This window comes from Anoplolepis gracilipes, chromosome 14, assembly GCF_047496725.1.
Source record: "Anoplolepis gracilipes chromosome 14, ASM4749672v1, whole genome shotgun sequence".
NCBI lineage: Eukaryota > Metazoa > Arthropoda > Insecta > Hymenoptera > Formicidae > Anoplolepis > Anoplolepis gracilipes.
In genome coordinates this window covers 10,045,308-10,070,031 of record NC_132983.1, presented here as the reverse complement: position 1 = coordinate 10,070,031, position 24,724 = coordinate 10,045,308, and the positions used below count along the sequence as shown (strand labels likewise).

Here is a 24,724-nt window from a genome sequence, read left to right as displayed (position 1 = left end):
ATACGCATCTGCAACCAGTTTGAAATTTGCAGTCGCGATTACTATTTATTAATTTCTTTCAGCTTGAACGCTCGTTTAATGTGTAAAATACCTACTGCGTGCATTACTTTTTGTTTTAGAAAGAAATTTTTGTAGAAGGTTTGTTTGTTTTTTTTTGTAATGGATTTAGTTAAATAGTTTTTTACAAATATCTACTGAAGTACCATCTTACTAAATAAATTGATTTGCGTTTTATTTCGTCTTTTTATTATTCACTATGGATCGTAATCGACCCGCACGTTCTGCTGAAGATAAGGTAAAGATTATTTTTCTTTTCGGGAAATGTGGCCGCAATTACCGTGCAACAGCGAAGCGTTTTAATGAAATCCATCCGTCGTTTTTAATGAAAACGTCCAATATGTTGTAATATGTTTGTCAATTTGTAACAAAATTTCGAGAAACACAAACTGTTAAAGACCGGCCACGATCTGGTAGATCAAAGGTGAATGTCACAGAAATGGAAATAATAGGTCGTGTAAGTATGGATGGGCAAACATCGTTAAAATAATATGAACAAGTTTAGAAAAGGCATAAAGAGCTATAAAAAATAAAAATATTATATAAAAAATATATGAATTTAATAATAAAAAATAACGTGATAGGTTACATGTGGATGTTAACAGTTTAAGTGTGTGTGTGGGCGGACGTTTCGACTTATTTTTAAGTCGTCCTCAGCGCCTAATTATTACATATTATAATTAAAAGTCCCGAAAAAGAATACGCAAAACTTAGGTAAAAAATCGTACATCTACATGCTAGAGTCAAGAGGGAAATGAGATCAGCGCAATACAGTAGTTAAAGTCTATATATGATGGCCTTACGATTTTTATCCAGAATTATTTGAACCATCCTTGAATTGTGGATGAAAGGGTTCACAAAACGTAGACAAGCTTGATTGTTTGTCTGTAATCGTATAAGAATTGTACGCAAAAATAAGGGTGGTTAAAATAACAAGTTAACACAATTATGTCACAATGAAATAAATTTAACAAGAATTTTAAAGTTAAATAAATTAACATGTAATGAAAAGTCAAGTAAGGCATTTGTTACGTCCAGACTCAGAAAAAGGATGAGGTAATGGAAGGACGGAACTTACCCTTGCCGAAACACGTTAAAATCTTAAACGCTTTCGACTCGAACGAACTGTACAAGGCCTGACCTGGTCAAAGACCTCGAAGGTCTCTTTTACTAGCTCAGTAGGCCGTTCGTTCGGTGGTCCCTTTTCAGTAAAGGAATTTAATCTCTGTTATGTGGGACCTTGTGCGATCTGGAAGTCAGGGAAATATATTTGAAAGGGTTAATAAATTTAATTAATAGATAAAATATTACGTTTTGTGAACCCTTTCATCCACAATTCAAGGATGGTTCAAATAATTCTGGATAAAAACCGTGAGGCCATCATATATAGGCTTTAACTACTGTATTGCGCTGATTTCATTTTCCTCTTGACTCTAGCATGTAGATGTATGATTTTTTACCTAAGTTTTGCGTATTCTTTTTCGGGACTTTTAATTATAATATGTAATAATTAGGCGCTGAGGACGACTTAAAAATGAGTCGAAACGTCCGCCCACACACATTTAAACTGTTAACATCCACATGTAACCTATCACGTTATTTTTTATTATTAAATTCATATATTTTTTATATAATTTTTTTATTTTTTATAGCTCTTTATGCCTTTTCTAAACCTGTTGATTTTTATTGAATTAGAGAAAGCTTTTTTACTTAATTAATTGTTAAAACAATTTAATGATGAAAGTTAATGTTCCTATAAGTACAATTGCAAAAATTTTAAAACATCATAGATTCCATCCGTACAAAGTTCATATCAAACAAGAGTTAGCAGAGGACGATTTCGGTAGACAAATCAAATTTTGTGAACTTATGATAGAAAGAATCGCTGAAAATGATTAATTTCTGAAAAACATTTATTTTAGTGATAAGAGTTGCTTCTGTCTAAATGGAGTTGTTAATAAACATAATGTAAGATATTGGAACAATTTAAATCCTTACATTTTGAGAGAAGGCTACACGCAAAAGCCAGAGAAAGTAAACGTGTGGGTAGAGATTTGAAATACCTCTTGAAAAAATTGGATTTTATATTTCTAAGCAAATACCGTCGAAACGGTAGATAAAAAATATAAAAAAAATTTCAAATAAAAGTCTTTCGGTTTTTAATATATTCTAAAACTGTGCAATCAAATTTTTCAAAAATGTCATATTTATTGAAATCCTTCTATTCCCCCATAATTTTTCAAAATTTTGAAATTTATCTTATAGCAAAACTTATAGCATATTTACGACAAACTCAACCATATATAATGAAGTTGTATTTTGAAGTCATATTTTTCAGAAATAAACTAGAAATACCTCTATGTACTGCTATTAGTTAAGGAATCTTTGACGAGATGCTATGATTAAGGGGATCCTAAAGTCGTCTGTATTACCGACGAAAAGTTTTAATTATAAATTATTGTGTTTTTTTGCACAGAATGAAAAATGCTTCTCTACGATTAAAAATTATATCTCGTAAAATATAGTAACAAAGGAGAGACTATTCAATTTTCAGTTAAAATGGAAAAAAAACAAAAAATGTTACGGACTTCTAGCATCTATATTTGTTAAATATAGAAGTTTAGCAGTTTGTATGTACAAATATGATGTGATCTCTCCTCAGAATTACATGAAGGAATATACCAAGTAAGTCAACTTTTAAAAATGAGTTTTGAAGTCTAACAAAAAACATTTCAGACTAAAACTCTTTTGTGCCTATGCAAGTGTTCAAGATCGAGGCATAAGGGTAAAACAGTACCGAAAATTGATTACCTAATGTCGTGATAGATGGTGTAACTACAATCTGTTTATTTGACAAGAACAGACTATTATCTATTGACTATCCTTGTCTGTTTCATGCGTGGAGAGTAAATACACGTTCTAATACATATTATAACATTTTTTCGTATATTTTTTCTTTTACATTATGCTCATCCTGTCTCTTTTTAATCGCTATATCGCCTAGTGTTTTCTCACAAACTTACTATTAGTTTTTCAATCATTTTTTCGCAAGGAAATGACTGAAAATATTGCAAATATGAACTTGTGAAACAACAAGTGACATATAAGCAAAGCATTAGACAAAGACAGAATTTATTAATTGTAATAGAAAGACGATACAATATCATATATATGTATGTATATACATATATACAGGGTGACCCATTTTAAACAATACGGTCAATTTTCTCGTAAACTAAGCGAAATATCGAAAAATGGTTCAGACATGTGTTGCATGGTTTCGAAGGGGCTATAAGATGGTGTCATTGGTTTGACTTTGGATAATCATTTGAAAGTCACGTGAAGATCACTTCAATTTTTTTTAATAGCACCCCCTATTTTTTATTACATGTTCTTGTAGCTTACCTCAAGAGCTTTCCAAAACACTTATGATAAAGTATTTTTCATTAAGTATTTTTTGAGTTATGTGACTTGAAAGTTGCAATATTTTAACATAAAATATGTTACAAGATATCTCGTAAAATATTCATTTCTCGATTATCTTACCCTAATACTTGTATGCACAGAATAATGAGACGAATCAATTGGTGTAAAGAAAACACATAGTTATCTTTAAGAAAAAATCTGAATTTGCAGTTACACATTTTTACTTTAACATAATTATGTGTTTTCTTTACACCAATTGATTTGTCTCATTATTCTGTGCATAAAAGTATTAGAGTAAGATAATCAAAAAATGAATATTTTACGAGATATCTTGTATGCAAAAATATATAGGGTGTTCCATTTAAGAAATTTAAAATGACCTTCACGTGACCTTCATGTGACTGTTCAAGGTCAAACCAATGGCACCATCTTATAGCCCCTTCGAAACCAAGCAACACATGTCTGAACCATTTTTCGATATTTCGCTTAGTTTACGATAAAATTGACCGTATTGTTTAAAATGGGCCACCCTGTATATATATATATATATTCGATAAATAATATTTATAATAGAAAATAATATACCATTATATATAGAAATACTATTTCTTTAATATAACTGTTTTGATATGTGCATGTATGTCATTTATTATATATATTGTGACGTGGCCGTCCCGCGCGTCCATCCGGCTTCCGCGATCGCGGATCGATATTAGATTGGCCGTGTTAAGTCCGCTCAGGACGAGGAATGCCTCCACAGGGGCAATTATCGCGAGCGATATAATTATTTTGCTAGTTTTGTATTTTTCTTTTCTTTTGAGCTATAATAAAGCGTTAAATAAAGGGCCTTACCGAAGAGCGATGGCGGCAAGGAGGAAAACATCGCCGAACACCCGGCTCTCGAAGAACATCTCACGACCTCGAAGGATGAATTTGGTACTTTGGGCTATCGATGATCAGCCCATCACGGGGTGATCACGGCATACCGGATGCGCGGTAACAACCGCCCGCTGGAAAAATTGCGCACGCGAGAGCAGGGCCGCCCGAAAACGCACCCCGGTAAAGAGCCCTGACGGCCCTGGCGAAAAGCGGATCCGCGGATCGCCGATTGAAAAGGATACTTTTGAGGCACCCTAGGAGGCCTTCCACCTTGAATGAGGGGGGGAGACGACGACGAAGAGGGACCATCACGAAATCCCGGGTCCGAGAGCGATATCGCAACGAGGGGCGCGAAAACCCTCGATACATTCGCGCGTGTGCGACCGGCGCGGCGGCGCGATAGCGTGCCGCGACGTGACTGGCCACGCGAAGGGCCACCCCTCGCGAATGACATCGAGCGGCTTATCGATCGGTGCCGGAAAAATCTCGAGACAGTGAGACTTGCACGGCCCTAACGGGCTCGCAGAGAACGGTTAGCGAGAAAGAAAGATTGAAAACGAGAGGACGAGAGAGCGAGAGGCCGAACGGACGACGAGGGTTCACGGGCCCCAAAGCTGCTGTTCCCCGGAAAATCCTGCTATCAGTGAGGTCACCCTCGTCCGCGAACGACTCGAGCTGCCCGTCTCTGGCGACGTCGCCATTTCTTGGTGTTAGCGTCCCGGTTTCGCTGCGTACCACGTCGCACCGGCTTGCCCGGAAATTAGTGAATTGTACTGGCAACGTTCGTCAAGTGGATCGAGCCATCGACGCCTTCACAGCGACGACCCTGCATCTGTGATTCTCGCGATTTATTGCGTTCCGTCTTGATATTGCGTCTTGTTTTTCTGGAGGACTCGCGCTCCGTGTATCGCGTTCGCTCGTCGTGTATGTGTGCGTCATTGGTGTAAGTGTGTGTCGCTACATCGGTGAGAGGAGTTAGCGTCCCGAGAGTGAATACGTGTTCGCGTGTGCGTGTGCCTCGGGTCGCGCCTTCGTAAGTCTGTATATTTCGCGTGTATTGTTTGTCCGCTGTTCTATCACGCCCGTGAGGGCTGAGTGAGAAAGAGTGTGAGTGTCTCGCGGAACGCGTCTCCGCGCCCACTATTGTAAACTCCGTTTCTTTTGATGTGTCGCGCGTCCGAACCATCTTAGAGTGTGCAGTACGTATGTCGAAAATTCGAAGCGGCGGTAGCGTTAACGAAAGGGGTGAGTGAAAGGACGTACAACCGTCCGCGTGCTAATCACGGTAGCTCGCGCTTACCTAAAGCCTTCGAGCGAATCGTGACAACTTCGCGCCCTTTTTGCGGCTATCGTTTCGCGTTCCTTTGCATCGATTATCCTTCCTTAAGGTACGTTTCTGTTTGCTTATATAATTCGACGTTTATTCTGTACTCTGTCAATTTCGCATAACAAGATTTATGCCTGCGATCTATCTTTCTTTATATTTTAATAAACCTTGTCATTATACTTTTCTTTTATATCGTGCGTTCTTATTTCGTGTCCGTCGTTACGTGTCGAATTGTGTGTTGGATTCCTCTCGTATTTCGCGCTTCCAACACCGCCCTGCCCCCTCTACCGTTAGACGAGCTAGCCCGCCCGTGAAGAACTGAGAATTTTTGACGATTTGCGACATTTTCTTTGCGTTTCGTGAACTGGCACGTGAAAGACCGTACTTGGCGCCCAATTTCTCGGTTTCGCGATTCTTCTCGCGTCCGTCACGGCGCGCACGGAACTTCCTTCACCCCCGTTCCCTGATCTGCGCGTACCATCCCTTTTCGATCTTCTTTTTTGACGATTCCGCAAGAATCTTTACGCTCCGGTTTCCCATCCCACAGTCACCCTCGAGAAAATTGTTGCAATATATATATTATTTCTCTAAAATTTTATAAAGATTATTTTTAAATAAGGTATAAGCTTGGAAGAAAGCAACAGGACAATCGGATAATATTAGACAGATAATCGTAATTATGACTATTGATTAATTATAAATCATTCGATTTATGTCGTGTTTGGTGTCATTTTAATCATAAAAATCTCATAATCCATTACAATTATTTTCAAACCGATAAAATGCGAAATAAAAAAAATTGATTTTCTATAGTGAGATGATATATGATATGAAAAACAATGGATAAAGGTATCTTCGCGAACGAGACTTCGGAACGCTTTGATGCCGTTTATCTTGCTTATTTCTTACTCGTTCTTTCTCTCTCTTGCTTTCGACGACTCACCAGTCTCGCGGAGATCTTATTTGATCTATAATATAAACATCTTATAAAACAAAAATTGAAACTTTTATTTCGCATTTTATCAATTTGAAAATAATTTTAATAGATTTATAAGATTTTTGCAATTAAAATGACACCAAACACGATATAAATCGGATAATTTTTAATTAATCAATAGTCATAATTACGATTATCCTTCTAATAAATATTATCCGATTTATGTCGTGTTTGGTATCATTTTAATCACAAAAATCTCTACAAATTACTTTCAATCCGATAAAATACGCAATAAAAAATTTTATTTTCAATAGTAAGGTGACAATACGAAAATTGTAGTATTATCGACAATTTTAGTTCCGCTTAGATGAGGGCGCTAACCCGTCGGAGTTCGACCGTTCTTTTGGGATCCCCTTAAGATACAATGCTTATGTGCTATGAATAAACAGATGTTCTTATGCAACCGCGAAATAAGTTAAGTACTACTTCTGGTGCTCCACTGCACGTGGTTATAAATTACACATTATAATGCACCACTCAACTTATTTAGCAGTTAAGCATTTATTTATTCATGTTAAGCATTTATTTATTCAGTACATAAGCATTGTATCTATTAATCATGGTCTCGTCAAAGATTTTTGAAAATTAAACAATTAAACTACAATTAAACAATAGTTTTTTGAAAGTTCTGAGACAGCCTATACATACAAAGTGACTCATTTTAATCAATTAGAATATCTAAAACTTCGTTTAAGAAAAAATATTTTTTAAAGTTGTTAAGGAGAAAAAAAAGGTGACATAACCTAATCTTAAGAAGATAACCTCAAGATCACCTTAAAATTTTTTAATTAAGACTCCATTTTTTATTTTATGTTCATACCACTCACTTCGAAAAATATTGGCCGTTGTTCAAGAAATAATGGGGAATGATTGTGTTCTTTAGATTGCTATGTGTAAAGTGACATTTAATCTAACAATAAGTAACGAGTTGAAGGTTTATGTAGTACGGAATTGCAGTTGGTTCAGACACGCTGTAACAATCATGCATCTGTGACAGCGGCTGTCGTACTCTGTGCAAGGCATTCACATCTTTCAACCCGACAAATAATTGTTTGCAAATAATATTTTTGCGGACTCGAAAAATTTGTGAGTGGCTGAATTGGGAATCGAACCAGAGACCTGTTGTTTTCTGGACAATTGCTCTTACTATCTGAACTACTTAGATTTCTTACCTAATTACCATTTTATACACAGTAATAAAGTAATATGACTCCAAAAAGAACAAATGGTCCGGCGTAAGTTCAGTGGATTTCTCACAACTAGTAGTTCATCATGACTGGCTGCTGCTACGGATGTAACATTCATACTGCCAAGACGAGAAATTCATATTACGGATAGCTACAGCGTGACTCCAGAACGATGCGTTTGGTGTCTCACTCATCAGTTGGTACTAGACTATGCCAGGCCCGAATAGCACTCCACAAGACCCTTCTATAGAATACAAACATTCCCACTATTTCCTGAACAATGATCAGTATTTTTCGAAATAGGCGACATGAATATGAAATAAAAAATGCGGTTTTAAACATTTCCGGTAATTTCCTGAACAATGATCAGTAGTATAGGAAATATATTTTTGTTTCGCAATCTTTAAATCTTAAAATTGCGTTCAAATTTTGTTAAGAATTTTTTATCCGTTTATTCGCTGTATTTTAACAATATATGTTCTTACCTTTAGGCTTAAGATGTTGACGTCGATGCTTGGAATCCATCATTACAACAGAGAACCAATCCAAGAGACGATTAGCCATCGCAGGCTTGGATGACGATGGACAATCAATATTCCTGGACGATAACTGAACGTTGTATACTGTTTTAAATGATGATTCGGGTTTGTCCGTGACTTTGTTGCTTAGATGCTTGTCGTCATATCTGTTTGCGATAGCGAGATCCTGGACATAAAACATATCATAAGTATATGTATAAAAAATATACAGTACAAGATTGGCAGTTTTGTGTTTATTATTGTATCAGAAATACGATAGTATCTTAACCAAGTACAGCATAAAAAATAGTTGTGCATAGTATAACAAGACGCACCATGTCTTTATGCAAACCGACTAGTTGAGGGTACTCGAGATTATCGGATTGAAATAACCGTTCAACGGATTGAGTTCTTACTAATTGTAAATTTAATCGAATGTTTGAGTTTGAATTATATAAAGAAAATGTCTTTATTTTTGCTGTAGCTGTATTGTAAACGGCGGCATTATGACGCTAAGTCAAAATGTAAAAAATATATATTTTAATTTGTTGTAAAAAATATATATTTTAATTTAAAAAATTGTTATATTAAAAAAAGTTGTATATTTGTTGTACAAATGTTCTACAAAACTAATGATATCAAATTGTGCGCCAAATGCCAACTAAAAATAACAACTTATGAAGTTTTAAATAAAAACATTTTAATTGAAAAAACCTGTTGTATAATTAATTTTCTATAAAAATATTACTATTAAAAATATTACTATTAAAAAATAAAAAAAACAGAAAATTAATACAAAAGAAAAATTTTTAATTTTAATTAAAAATAGTTTCTTCTGTTCTTATTTTATTATGCAAGCTTTAAATTTTATAATTTCTATCAGTTCATAATTTCAATAGTGATTAAGTTAATAGTAAAAACGTCGTAGTAGAATTTAATGTTGTAAAATTTATAAAAGGAAAGCGCACCAAATAACAACGTCTCAACAAGGAAATGTAAAAAATGACGGATGTTGTTCCGAAAGGGAAACCCCTCCGATTTTGATGAACTTTTACAAGTAGTTTCAAGAAATCATATTAAGATAATCTGTCAAGATCTCACATGTGGGTTTTCATATATCATCAATAGTTAAAAAAATACAAACAAAAAAACCTAAACTAAATTAAATATATATTTTCAATATTTTCATAACACACGCACACGCGCACATACACGGGTGCGGATAGAGGGGGCCGCAGGCCCCCCTTGCACTCCCCCATGTGTGTGTGTGTGTGTGTGTGTGTGTGTGTGTGTGTGTGTGTGTGTGTGTGTGTGTGTGTGTGTGTGTGTGTGTGTGTGTGTGTGTGTGTGTACGTGTGTGTGTGTGAGTGTGCGTGCATGATTATGAAAATATTTAAAATATATATCAGATAACGCAACAAATACAATAATTATGGCATTTCGAAATAAAACATTTTTTGTTTATAACTTTGTAACGAACAACAAGCGACAGCTAAGACCTTTTGAACGTTACTCAGGACAGTGAGCTTGACAATATATGTCAAAGTCATTAATTTCTGAAAGGACTGACCTTATGTGAATATTTCGAACTTTTTTGTTAATAACTTTTTAATGAACAACGAGCGTCAACTAGAACTTTTTAAATGTTACTCAAGGTCATAACGTTGACAACATATGTCAAGCTCAAGGTCATTGGTGTTAGATCCTCTATTCGGCATTTTTACCACAAAATTAAATAACCCGAAGATAGGACCTTGATAAATAATCTCTAGATATTATAATAATATCACCAGTGTGCGATTCTAGCATAGTGAGTTGAGCGTCTGCAGGCTATGCCTAAGATCTCGGGTTCAAATCCGAACAAAACCATCAAATTTTTATTTGATGTTATTTGATCGCCGCTTCTCGGAAGGCAATGGCAAAACCACTGAAAGTATCTTGCCGCAAAAACTCTATCTAGGCCGTTCAGAACCGGCATTAAACAGTAGGTCCCTATGACTGCAGATAAGACGCTCTCTGCAGTCATATGCTAAAGGGAACGCCAACTTCCGGCAGGAGAAGGCGTTGGAATAGGTTTGGAAGGAGGTGTAGAGAGGATGGAAGAAGTTGGTGTACCTGAAAAACACTGCGGCAATCTCGAGGGGAGTCCGGTATAAGTCCTTTATTCTTTTTATAACAATATCACTTACAAAAACTAATCCCAATCGGAGAGGTTCCTCTTTTGGAACTACAGCCAAAACGACCAAGTTAAATGTATAATAAATACACATGAAACTTATGAAATATCACTTATCAATTCATAAAATTATGATAAGATACAACAATATAATAAAAAAAGATTGAACAAATTCACAGCAGCGTTGAATTTTATTTTATGTTTGATTACCTAGACAGCAAAATACCAGCAGCATGTCGACAGTACGACAGAAAATCCAATCATGATTTTATAGCAAATTTTTATTCACTGTATTCGTAGTTGTTTATTTTCTACCAGCTGGTACCACAGTGTAAAAAGAAAATGCAACAAAATTTGAGTCACGATGTAACGATACATATGCAAATATAGAGCAAGATCTACCCTATCCAAAATCAGAGAGACGGCAAAACTCAAGCATGACATACTATCATGTTGTAACAGTAAAAATGCAGCAAAAATAAAGTAAATATTACAGATATTATTACATAAATGTTACCGATAAGTTGTTTGTTACTTGTAATTTTCCATTGTCATAAATGTAGTGAAATATATATGTTGTATCGTAATTATATTCTAACATAACATAAATGACATAAAGAAGGTTAAGTAATTAGTAAATTTTTTAACAATCCATTTAATAGTTTGCAGCCACTATCAGAATTTTATCAGAAATTAAGCTGGAATAAATACATTTTTAATTTTGTTATCCGTAATTTGCAGTCTTTATTTTTTAGCATCTTGACCGACAATGATTTTCCATTACTATTTATTTTTAACGTTTCATGAACGACTTATGACTTTGTTTGCAAAAGGACATAAAAATGATTTGAGTAATGCTAATGATGCTCCAGATATTAATTCTGCTCTTTGTTACATTTCTTTCATTTTCATATTTCTTGAAAATAAGGTTTTATTGATAGACAATTGATAGACGGTTTTCGACTTTGTTGTCTTCACTTGTGCGTTCGATGACGATTGTGTACGCGTTGTCGCGATCGTTTTTAGTAATCGATATTTGTGATGGGTCTTCTCATGATTCTTCTCGCTTTTTTAATTGCCATGTTGTATTTACGTGTGTAATATTGTGAATATGCATTTTATAATTTGGTCTCTATAGTTACGACCTATTGCAGTCCTATCACATCTTGCGTACTTGTTCATCGTTAAGATATTTATAAGCATTTCGTTTTGATATGGTATTTTTAAGCATTTCTTTCTGTTATGATAATCTAAAAATGGGACGAAAAGGTTGTATTAAATAAATTTGTTTTCTTTGTGTAAAAAGCTTGTGTTTTTATTTGTGCTCTTATATCCTATGCTTGGTTCTTCAAGTTTTTCTTTTTCATTTTCATTAATTTAAAGTTGAGAGCCTTATTAGTTTTGGTAAATATTTACCTTTACACAGTTAGCGCCAAATGAGTTCTACTTTATCTGAATGTTATTCTTGACCTCTAAGAAGGTCAAGAATATAAACATTTTCTGTCGCTCCTTATTTATTAAAAAGTTATAAACAAAAGAAGGATAAATATCCTGTTTAGGGAAGGATGCTCCGATGTCCTTGACTTTGACATATGTTGTCAAGGTCATCAGTAACGCTTAAAAGGTTTTAGCCGTCGCTCGTTGTTTACTAAAAGGTTACATACAAAAATTGTTAAAAATTGACGTTTTTTCCAATTATTTTATCAAATACTGAAAATTTAAAAAAATGTTTCAAATAAAAGTTGTAGGTCTCTTCAAAATACACATTTTATATTCTATCCATTTTTATTATACGAGTGATAGTTTTCGAGAAAAACAACGATAAAGACTATAAACCTCATACAATATTAATTATAATATCATATATAATATAGTCCCACTGTATCCGCGCATACACTTTCCTACCCATACAATAAATGGGTTGGGTTAGGTTATTTTTTTTGGAAGTGGAGCCCCCCGCAAGGGGGCAGAACCCACTGTATCCACGCATACACTTTTCACGCATAGAAAGTCTATGCGCAGGCATAGTAGGTTTCGCCCCCCTGCGGGGGGCTCCACTTCCAAAAAAAATAACCTAACTTAACCCATTTGTTATGTGGGTAAGAAAGTATTTGTGTAGAAAGTATGCGCGGATACAGTGGGACTATAGTATATATTATGTTATAATTAATATTGTATAAGCTTTAGAGTCTTTATCGTTGTTTTTCTCGAAAACTATCACTCGTATAATAAAAATGGATAGGATATAAAATGTGTATTTTGACGAGATAACTTTTATTTGAAACATTTTTAAAAATTTTCAGTATTTGATAAAATAATTGCAAAAAACGTCAATTTAAAAAAATTTTTATAACTTTTTAGTAAACAACGAGCGACGGAAAATGTCTATATTTTTGACCTTCTTAGAGGTCAAGAATAACATTCAGATAAAGCAGAACTCATTTGGCGCCGACTGTGTAAAGGTAAACATTTACCCTTAATCATTCGAAAACTATTTCTCTAATTCTATATTAATATAATTTCTTTATTAATTATAAATTAAAAATAGAAAAAAGCTCGTTAGTATAAACTTACAAATTAAAAGAATATTTAACAGCCAATTACGAGCTAAACTGTAGATGAATGGTCAATTTTTTAACAATTCACATAATGACATTAATATGTAGGTCGTATTTATTAAATTAATGGTTACAATATGAGACGTTTCGACGCTTACTTGCGTCTCTTCAGACACTAATGTATAATAAAAAATGAAAATTAAAGCGCTGTGATTAGAAGTCTGTAATTATATAGTTTAGGGGAGGCACCTTTAATGACCTTGACCTTGACATACATTGTCAAGGTCATGACACTGAGTAACATTCAACAGGTTTTAGCCATCGCTTATTTATTAAAAAATTATAAACAAAAAAAGTTTCATAAATAAGACATAATTGTTTAACATTATGTATATTTAATAAAGCGTACTTTTAATGAATATATTTATTTAAATGTGAGATATTGAATGCGTGGGCGGGAGAGGGGCGCAGCCCACGCATTTAATGTATCACATTTAAATAAATAGATCCATTAAATGTACGCTTTATTATTATGTGTGAGATACAAAAATTCATGTAGTAGCATCTTCCGTTTACTTTCTAACACTGAAATTTAATTATTGAAATTTCAACTAGTCATGTTGACGAGTGAAAATCAACTGAGAAAGATTCGTTGGCCTTAAAAAAGGGGACCCACTTCCTATGACCTTGACCTTGACATATGTTGTCAAGATCACTGTCCTGAGTAACCTCCAAAAAGTTTTAACCGTCGGTCCATGTTTATTAAAAAGTTATTGACAAAAAAAGTTTGAAAAATGTGATCTAAGTTTTCATTCTTCTTGAAAGTGAAATTAATTACTTTGACATATATTGTCAAGGTCATTGTCCTGAGTAACGTTTAAAAGGTTTTAGCCGTCGCTCGTTTGTTAGAAAGTTATAAACAAAAATGTTTTATTTCGAAATGCCATAATTATTGTATTTGTTGTTTTATCTTGATATATAATTTCAATATTTTCATAACACACACACACACACGGGGGGGGGGGGTGCAAGGGGGACCTTCGGCCTCTCCTCCTGCACCCACCCCGTCCACCTCGCTTCACATGTACGTTACAAGATAAAGCAAAGTTCACATGGGTTTGCAACTTTCCACGCGAAGCGATGGACGGGGCGGGTGCGGGAGGAGAGTCTTCGGCTCCCTTGCACCCCCCATGTGTGTGTGTGTGTGTGTGTGTGTGTGTGTGAGTCTATGTGTGTGCATGCGCACGCGCGCGTATGTGTGTATGTGATTTTGTGTTTATAACTTTACTTACTCGTAGCAAATTGGTACAAAAAAAGATTACTACAAACATTATATTTCTGAATTTTTATTTAAAAGACTATATTCTTTTGATAGGCGAATTGATGTTTTTTTTGATATTATGAAACAATTATATCCAATAAATAATAATTAAGTTTTGTTATATTGTTTATATTATGTTTAAATAAATAAATTTCTACGTATAATTCATAAAACTTTTTTTGGAGGTTACTCAGGACAGTGATCATGACAACATATGTCAAGGTCAAGGTCATAGGAGGTGGGTCCCCTTTTCTCAAGGTTTACCGATTCGTTATAATGTGTTTATACTCTAGCATGAATTATCACTTTACACAGATTGAATTGGGTTAGTTTTTTATTGGAGTGGAGATGCAGGGGATGAGGTGGTCCTCTCATGGGTGTGCCATCTTGTCGTGGTGGGGGAGCTCAGCCTTGAAGCGATGACAAATGGAATGGTCCGAAAAAAAGAATAAATATCTGCTTAAATATGTCTTTGCGGTATCAATCCATTATTAGACTATTTTTAGAAACACAAATTTTCAAGTCTAAAAAATTTATGCTTCTATTTTTTTTCAATTTGTATGTAAATTTCAGTCTCTCATAAAATGAGTTAAAGATTTCTATGATATTTTGCAATTCGTCTTTTTCGACCGCAATTAGAATCGTCCACATAACGATAATAGAATTTTATTTTATTATTGCTTATTCTAACACACACACACGCGCGCGCACACACACACACACGCGCGCGCGCACACACACACGCACGCGCAATGCTTTGTTTTTTAAATCCAGTAAAACTAAGGGCGCGTTCGGGGAGACACTATATAGCGCTACCAGTGTCGTTCTATCTTTGTTACTTATTAAAAGTTGAACAAAGATAGAACAACGTTGGTACCGCTATATAGTGTCTCCCCGAACGCGCTCTAAATCAATCATGGCCATTTCGAACGTGAGTAAAACAAACTTTATACAGTATTTTTCGTGTTTATTCCGAACGTAACCAAATTGAACGTGTCCAATCTGAACATGGCCAAATCGAACTTTGTGCAATATTTTTCGTGGTCGTTCCGAACATATGCAAAACGAAAGTGGCCATTTCGAACATGGGCAATACGAATGTGGGCAAAACGAACTTCTTGCGATATTTCTCGTGTCCATTCTAAACTTGGCCATTCCGAACGTGGTTAATTCCAACGTGATCAATTTTAACAGTGACCATTTTGAACGTGGACAAATTATATTTACTCATCAATTTCCATTTGTCGGTTTAAATAGTCGTTTTACACGAATACTGTCTTCTAAAGACCGATTGATGTTTTGTTGTAATATTATCAAATTCAAGATACATTTCAATTTGTTTTTTATTACAATTTGTTTTTTACAATTAATATTTTCTAATTAATACTTTCTCAAAAATTAGTGGTATATTAATTATTGGTAGCATTAATAGAGCTATATTTGCTTCCTTTGTTTAGCTTTTTCTATTTTTGAGATCGATATTATGTGGATGTTTTTTATACTTTCTGGACCAACAACCTTCCCTCAAGGAACTATTTATTACATCAACAAATTTTCTCCTTTATTATGCAAAATGCTACTTTAAGTGTATCACTAGTTATTTCCTTTTCTATATCTCTTTTTTGACAGTCCCATAAAAATTTTCTCTAATTCCTTTATTTTAATAATTTCAAAATTTTCTATAATTTTGTGATTTAATTTCAATAATATAAATAGTTCTTTTATTCCCCGGATTTCCACTCGAACCCACACTTTTCATCATTTATAAATATTGCTATATTAAGAGATACGTAGTATTTTGGCTAATTGTAAATAAAGCATAACAAGACGCATCATGAATCTTTATGCGAACCGGCTAGTTGAGAATGTCAGATTGAAATAATATTATCAGATTGAAATAACCGCTGAACGGATCGAGCTCTTACTAGGTTTAATCGATAGCTTGAGTTTAAATTATATTAAAAAATTGTCCTTATTTTTGCTCTAAGTGTATCATTGCGACTTTATAACACAAAGTCGAAACGTGGAAATTTTTCATTAAGATACGTCGTCGTCATCAACGTCATTCATGTCCCTAATGCGGAAATACAAAAAGTTGTATGGTTAAAAAAATTATACACTTGACTCATTTGGCATAACATTGCGCTAGCGATTATCAACGCTTCGTGATGTTACTGCTCGCAGTTCGCATCCATAATCCATAACCAAGGATTTGAGTGATTAGTTTCTGACAAGTAGGAACGCGTTTAAAACTATCAGTGAGTTTTTCATCTCATGGTTTATCAACAGTCTTTTTTAGAGCTAAATTTCTATTATCACATCTATGTATATTTAACGAATCGAATTTTAATATGATAGTATAGTACTTGAAAGTCTAAAATATCTGTCTCGGTTTTGTGTGAATGGCGTTTCTTCTCGTTATCTTGGCTTGTTGGCCACATTAATAATATTTTTCTTGCTACATTTGACATGTAATACTTTTTAACATACTTCTTTATGTGTAATGTCATGTGTGCAATATGTGCAAATATACATATGTTCGTATTTTAAATTATTAAATATGTATAATATTGTTTCTTCTTTTCAATCTTTTTTTTTCTTAACGAAGAGTGGTGATTCTTCTATACATATCTGTGGTGTGCGTCTTCCGTTATAGAACTTACAGTTTTTAACGCTGGTTCCGCACGACCTAGAGAGGTTCGCATGATGGTAAGATACTCTTGGTGGTGTGCGAAAAGTAGCGATCAAATAAATTCGAATAAATTCGATATTTCTTATTGGATTGAGTCCGGGTTCTCTCTCTTTGACACAGAGAGCAAACACACAACTCACTGTGCCACGATTACACACTTAAATAGTATTATTTCTAGGCAATTGTCAGCAATGAAAGTTGTCGATAAAATGATGTAGATGAAATTGTTAACAATTGAGATTGTAAGCAAATAGAATTCTCCCTGGTACTTCATTATTATATATGTTAATATATATATTGTTCATTTATATGCGTGTGTTTGTGCGATCTTGGTTGCCCTTTGTCAGTCCAATGCATTTATCCTTGCATTTGGCATCGTGTAGGAGGCGTCTTACATTGAATAGGCGTTGGAATATGGCGGGATGTATCGCGGTACGTTAATATTGTAGTGATTCACTGTGAAGGCTTAAAAAAAGAGTTCGAAACTATAGTTTGAAAATATAGAAGATTTACATCCAATACGGTTAAATAAGAAGTGTTTTCAGGCCCTCCACTCGCGTTGGTTCTTCATTGCCTTTATGCGTTTAATTTATATTATGTATTAATATTTAGAGCTTTAAATTGTTAATTTTTGTAGTTTAATATACATATAATAAAAAAACAGCTAAATAATATGTTTTCAAAATGGATTAAACATAAAAAATTCTGTACAAGTTGCAAGCTATAAAGCAGAAAAGATGTAATAATGAATCATGAACAATGTATACATCGTTTGTTCGAGTATAGGAAACAATAAGAAAAATATCTGTCAATGAAAGAATAGTCTGAAAATTGTCGACTGTGGCATCAAAGAACATTACAAAACGTGTTAAAAATTAAAATTAACACAATTAGTGTTTCTAAAGCATTTAGAAAGAAAATCGATGACTGTACTCGATCTCCTTCACATAGATATTTGCCGATCAATCTGCAAAGTCAACAGACAAGCAATACGTAATAACTTTTATTGACGATTTTTTCAAATAGATAATCATGTGTTCAATCAAAAGTCTGAGGTTAAGAAGAAATCTCGTAAAACTAAAATAAAAAAATGAAATATAACTTAAATATTTATTTCTTGTTACATAACAATTTTAATTTCCTTCTGGTGCATATTAGGTGATATTCGACGGTCCAAGTAATGAAACGAATGTATGTAGGGGTGTACGTAGTGGAGAGTGACTGGTCCAGGTACACTATAACAATCATTTATCGTGGCAGCGGCTGTCGTAAGGCATTCAATATATTTCAGCTCGAAAAATGATTGTAAACAATATTTATATGAACTCTAAAAATGTGAAGCACGAATTGCTGAATCGAACTCGAGACCTTTTGCCTTTTAGGCAACTGCTCTTATCATCTGAACTACTCAGACCTCTTGTCTAATGCAATTATTACACAGTGATAAAGTTATATGACTCCAGAGCTATATGTTTAGTATCTTGTTATAATAGATGCAGCACTTATACTCCCAGGACAAAAAAATCTGTACTGCGAATAACGCGATAATCACAGCGTGACTCCAGTGCGATGCGAGAAACGTTCACGCACGCATGCACGCACACACAGCGTGTAGCAAGAAGCTGATCGTAGGATCCCAAATAATCATCCATCAGCTAGTAAGTTGCGCCGCTCCTGCCTACCTCCTATTCTTGTCCCATAATTCTTTTTTATCTTATAATTTAAAAACTAAGCTTTGGACAAAATTTTAGTAAAAGAAAAATCGTTTTGAATTGAGTCAGGAATACGACATTTTAAGGATAAAAGGTTGTTTCGAATCACCCTGTATATATGCATGTATTTATAAATGCACTTTTAATTTTTCAAATGTTTTTGTATATACTTAAGTCTCATGTAAAGTGACCTTAAAATTAGAACTCTCAATGTATTATGTCTTTTTATATGTCTTTTATATTCTTTTATATTTTATTTTATATAAGAATAATATCGTCAATAGCTGTAGAGAGCGAAACAAAAATAAAAACGTATCATATGGTAACGAATTAAGAAATATAATTTCGATAATCAGTGTATTTTAAACAATAATTGTACAATGGTAGGTAACTTAAAAGTTAAAGCTGATTAATAAACAAAAATTAATCACGGAGAAAACGAACGTTTTGGCTCTTGTTTTAAGCCTTCTTCAGTGCAATGTTAGTATAATGTTAAGATAATAAAACTAAATGATCTTATATGATATTTTACAAAATTCTTGTTTTTTAAAGGACAAAAAAATCGTTTAAACTTGCAAACGGACACAGAAAACCAGCGACATTATACTATGACGCGATAAATAAGCTCCCAAAAATCTCAAAGTCATTATCTTGTATATAAACGGGCCTACCTTACCATACGTTTGACAGTAATCGATCGAAATTAGAACTAAACGGCGTGCTTAAGAGAAATATTTTTGTGGAATATCCGAATATTGTAAGTACAGAAAGTTACTGCCTGTACAGTTTGGTGACTTGCTTTTATTTTATTTTATTTATTCTTTAAAAAAACCCGCTTTTTCTATCCTTTTAGGATTCAACGGATATTGAAATCAAGTCGCTAAGCTTCCACTTTTTTAAACTAAAATTCAAGTGTGATTCTCCAGGCTTTCCAACCTTGGAGTTTAATTGAAGAAAAACCACGAATTCATGTAGCATGTGAAGTTACAATTTACGTTCAGCCTGAGTTTCGATTTTATAACATTATAAAGAATTTTGTAAAACATCATATAAGATCATTTAATTTTATCATCTTAATATTATACTAACATTGCGCTGAAAAAGGCTCAAAACAAGAGTTGAAACGTTCGTTTTCTCTGTAATTAATTTTAGTTTATTAATCAGCTTTAACTTTTAAGTTACCTATCATTGTACAATTATTGTTTAAAATACACTGATTATCGAAATTATATTTTTTAATTCGTTACCATATGGTACGTCTTTATTTTTGTATCGCTCTCTACAGCCATTGATGATATTATTTTTATTTAAGTGAGAGCTATTTATATTCTTATTTATTTTATATATCCATCCTTATATACAGGGTGGGCCATTTTAATCGATCCAGTCGAATATGTCGAGAACCAAGCTCGGGAGAGAAAAATGTTTCAGGCAAAAGTTGTTTGGTTTCGAGAAGGCCATAAGAGAGTACTATTGGTTTAACCTTAATGAGTTATTTGAAGGTCACATGAACGGCATGTTTAATTTTGTTAATAGGACACCCTATATATTATTGCACATTCTTGTAGCTTATCTCGACAGCTTTCCAAAACACTATAATCAAATGTTTTTTCGTGAAGTACTTTTCGAGTTATAAGGTTTCAAAGTTGCAATATTTTGACATAAAATACAAGATATTTCGTAAAATATTCATTTTTCGATTATCTTACTCTAATACTTTTATGCACAAAATGGGTAATCAAAAGCATATTCTTTGTTATAAGTTAAGCTTTATGAGAGTTTGTATTTTTTATTACAGCAGAAAATATGTGGCTTACGCATTTATACCCATGCGTACCTGAAATATATGAAAAATTGAAACCTCCCAAACCTAATTGTTTCTGATTAAATAGAATTCATAATTTTTGAAGTTGAAAACTCATATAATACAATGATAATTGTGCAATGATAATTAACAAATGCGTGGACGGGAGGAGGGACTACGGTGTTGCTCCTGCACCCCTACCTCAATAAAAAACCCATCCCAACCTGTGTAAAGTGATACTTCATGCTGAGGTATAAACACATTATAACAAATCTTCCTCAGTTGACTTTCATTCGTCAACATGACAAGTTATTCAAGTGACCTGTTTTATGCGCTCCATATAAGGTGTCAAGTAATAACCATATCATCTCTCTTATGCAGGTAAAACATGTTAAATTGAAGAAAGTCTTTTCCATTTTACGATTTTTGTAATAATTAATGACAAATTAATAAAAAATTAGTTAAAAAGAATCGACTAATACTCACGCGAATTGATCGATCCATTTTTAAATTTAATTATTATAAAAATCGCAAAACAATAGAAGACTTTTTTACTCACTTTCTTTAGCTCATCCTATCTGCGAGAGGTGAAACGGTTAGGTTATTACCAGAAACATCCTGTATATGTCGTTATATAATCCATTATAATTTTAAGATAATATACGTATAATATATATTTTTAAATCTGATTTAATTTTTATGTCACTGTGTGACTTAAAAGTAATATATATTTTTTACAATAAAATGTTTACAAAAATAAAATTTCTCTTTAACTTTTATCACATTTTTATATACAAATATTTATCAATATTTTGTTATATATTTCAGCTCTAATTACGTGCATGCGTGCACGTAAATACATTAGAAAGTATAAGGCATTAGAAATTTTCGTATTAAGTATTAGTACTAAATTGATTTAAAATAATCATTTTTTAGATAAAACAAATATAATATACGACACACATATCATGTTCATAACTATACAAATATTATCATATGGTTATATGTATAGTAGTATATACATGTCCGGTAATAATTGTCCAACCTTTCATGGGCAGATAGAGCAGGTCAAACTGATTACCTCCTCGTTGTGCGCCACCTTGCCGTGGTGAGAAGGCTTAACCCTGAAACCCCATGGAACACCCACACGGCTTCGGCCAAGTTGGGTGAACCTCCGGGGTGGAAGGGGAACTAAGAGCGCACAGTACCCTTTATAAGAATATAAGGGGAGACCCAGCGACTCCCTTAGGGATGACGCCCACCCTTCGGGGTGGTTTAAAGTGTCATCCCAATCGCTGGTAGGGGTTGGCAGCCCCGACTTCAATTGCCCGGTGGCGCGGCACCGTTGGGGGAGGATTACTCCCCGCCCGCGATACGGCTGGGTGCTCCCGGCCATGAGAGTGCTGCGTGTGTGGGTGCTCCCGCCGCGCAGCGTCCCTCCGGGGGGACGTGGGTGCCGGCTTCGGCCGGTGTCCCACAGTGGGGGAGGCTTTTCCCTCGTGGACAAGCGGCTCAGGGGTCGTTTACTCTTGAGTGCGCGGCCGCGAGGGGGAGCCGTGCGGGTCGATGGTGTCCCGGAACTCCCGGGCCCATCGGGCCGGACGTGCTGGACGGGCCGGTATGGTTCCGGAACTCCCGGACCTGCCGGGCTGGGCCGTTCCGGGCCGCTCGGACTTATTCCGAGGTCGGGGCTGGGACGGCGAAGAGGCCGAAAAAAGGTCAAACTGATTAGAAAAGTCCTCTACCATTTTGCAATCTTCGTAATAATTACCGAGAAATTAATTAACAAAGATTGACAATCTAGTAACCGCGTAGCAGTAGGATGGGCCTTCTCGCCTGAATTTGTCAATCTTTGTTAATTAATTTCTTAGTAATTATTACGAAGATTGCAAAATGATAGACTTTTCTATTCGGTTTGACCTGCTCTATCTGTCCATGAAAGGTTAGACGATTATTACCGGACACCCTGTATAGTAGTATTATATGATAGTATATTTCTCTTTACTGCAATTGTTATATAATAGTATATTACTTTTACTGTAATTGTTTTTAATAGTCTAGTTTTCTTGATCAATATGTCAATTTTAGTCTCTCAATTAACTAAAAAAAAAACATAATGCAGTATATACAATACATTCTTATAATTAAAGTGGTAGAATATTAGGTAAGGTCCATTAATGTCAATATTTACCGAATATTAACCTAACCTAACCTAACCGAATATTATTAAGATAATGATATTCTACCAGATCAATTATTTAAAAAGATAAAATTACTATCTAGAAAAAACTGACTAAAAATTATTTCATTTTTCAAATGTATAAATTTTATATAGTATTAATAATTTTATATGATAACTAGTATTAAATGACTAAATAATAAATTTATATTACATAGTTTATTGTTAGTGAAAAATAAAATATTGAAAAGAAAATATATGTATATAAAAATAATTATAATAACAATTATGTGCTCATCATATCCCAATCGGTTTTGTATCAGAAAATATGACTAGGTATATAGCACTTACATCTATATCATACGCCATACACGTTGCAACTAATACTAGTTATCATATACGTTAATATTATTATTATACATAATAAAATATAAAATATATAAATAATATAAATATTGTATAATAATGTAAATAAAAACACATTTTATTTAAAAAAATAAATGGAAATAAGGATTCTATGTAATATTTTCACTCTTGATTGCAACAAAAATGCGGCATAAAAGATTAATGACTTACTTTGCCGCGTTTAGTGTACTTGAGATACTGATAATGATGATTATCGTAATTGAAGTCGCGAGGCGTGAAGGTAATGTCACGGTTGTGTCCCATCTTACCCATGAGTGTCTTCTTCTTCTGCATCTTTTTCGAATATAAACGCAGATCGGCGACTGCAAAATTTATATATAATTAATACACTTTTTTCACGATACATATATTCTAATTATAAACCGCGTGGCGAAATTACATTTTGCTTTAGCGGCGCAACGTTGAAAATATTTGATTTGTTTCTTATTAAATTTTAAATCAACTCAAATGTGACCGTCGACAAATTGCAATTGTTAGAAATCGAAAAACTGATTACACTCTCCAACAGCTAGGGCACATTTGTTTCATTTTTACAGTTAGAAAAATTTTTCAGCGAAATATGTAGAATTCTGTGGTTCATTGATATAACATAAATGACACAAGAGAAAGTCTAGTCCAAGATGAATAAAGAATTTTCCTGCCGAAAAAAACAAGATAATTTTTACAAAATCAAATTTAATAGTTTGAATTAAAAATGAATCATAAACGCCAAAGAAAAAAATAACAATATGATGTTTTAGTAACTGAAAAAATACATCTCACGTATAAAACTGTGATATCGAGTTTTCAAAATATTCTTGTCTATTCGTTTTTATGTACACACATATATTTTAAGTTTTTATATAGTTTATATAAAATAAGAAATAAAATTTGTAGAGAATATTTTTTATTTGATCGACAATCTTACGTAATTAATCACTGTTTCTTATCTTACGTAATAATGTTTTATATTCCATAATTATAGCAATATTGTATAATTACTCCATTATTCAATATACTGTTGAATCATTCAAGCACGAGAGCAATAATATTTTTTATTAAAACTTTATATTAAAATTTAAAATGCATTTGTACATGATGTTATGAAATAATTGATTTTTAACATCTTTAAAATCAATCATAATAAATCAATTGTATTATTCATTAACTATTTTGAAACAAGTTGCTCAAATTTAGAATTCGTAATTAATCACAATTGACAAGCGTTATGATATTTTGCTAAAATACGAACAATTGCATTTATACAATTTAATTGTCGTATCGATAAACTGACGATTCTAAATATTAAAACTTTGCTGGTTAATACAATATTTATTAATGTAAATAAAGATTAAACAAAAGTTATTTTAAATTTTTTCTCCTTAGTTGTTACTGTCATAAGCTAAAAATTATTGCTTGTATATCTATGCATTAATTAAGTAAAAGATGTCTCTAAAATTTGTTTGGGTAATCTATTTTCGAAACA

General features: G+C 33.6%; 1 protein-coding gene across 2 annotated transcripts in view; it reads right to left on the bottom strand.

Annotated features, from left to right (window-relative positions):
- The window catches only part of Cow (Proteoglycan Cow), a 283,890-nt gene that overhangs the window by 47,520 nt on the left and 211,646 nt on the right, over window positions 1-24,724 (bottom strand). For both annotated transcript variants that reach the window (XM_072906664.1, XM_072906663.1), the window contains exons 6-7: window positions 23,410-23,561; window positions 8,359-8,578 (exon numbers count right to left, since the gene is read on the bottom strand). In XM_072906664.1, the coding sequence (XP_072762765.1) occupies window positions 8,359-8,578; window positions 23,410-23,561 (372 nt within the window). The remainder of the gene's footprint in view (window positions 1-8,358; window positions 8,579-23,409; window positions 23,562-24,724) is intronic.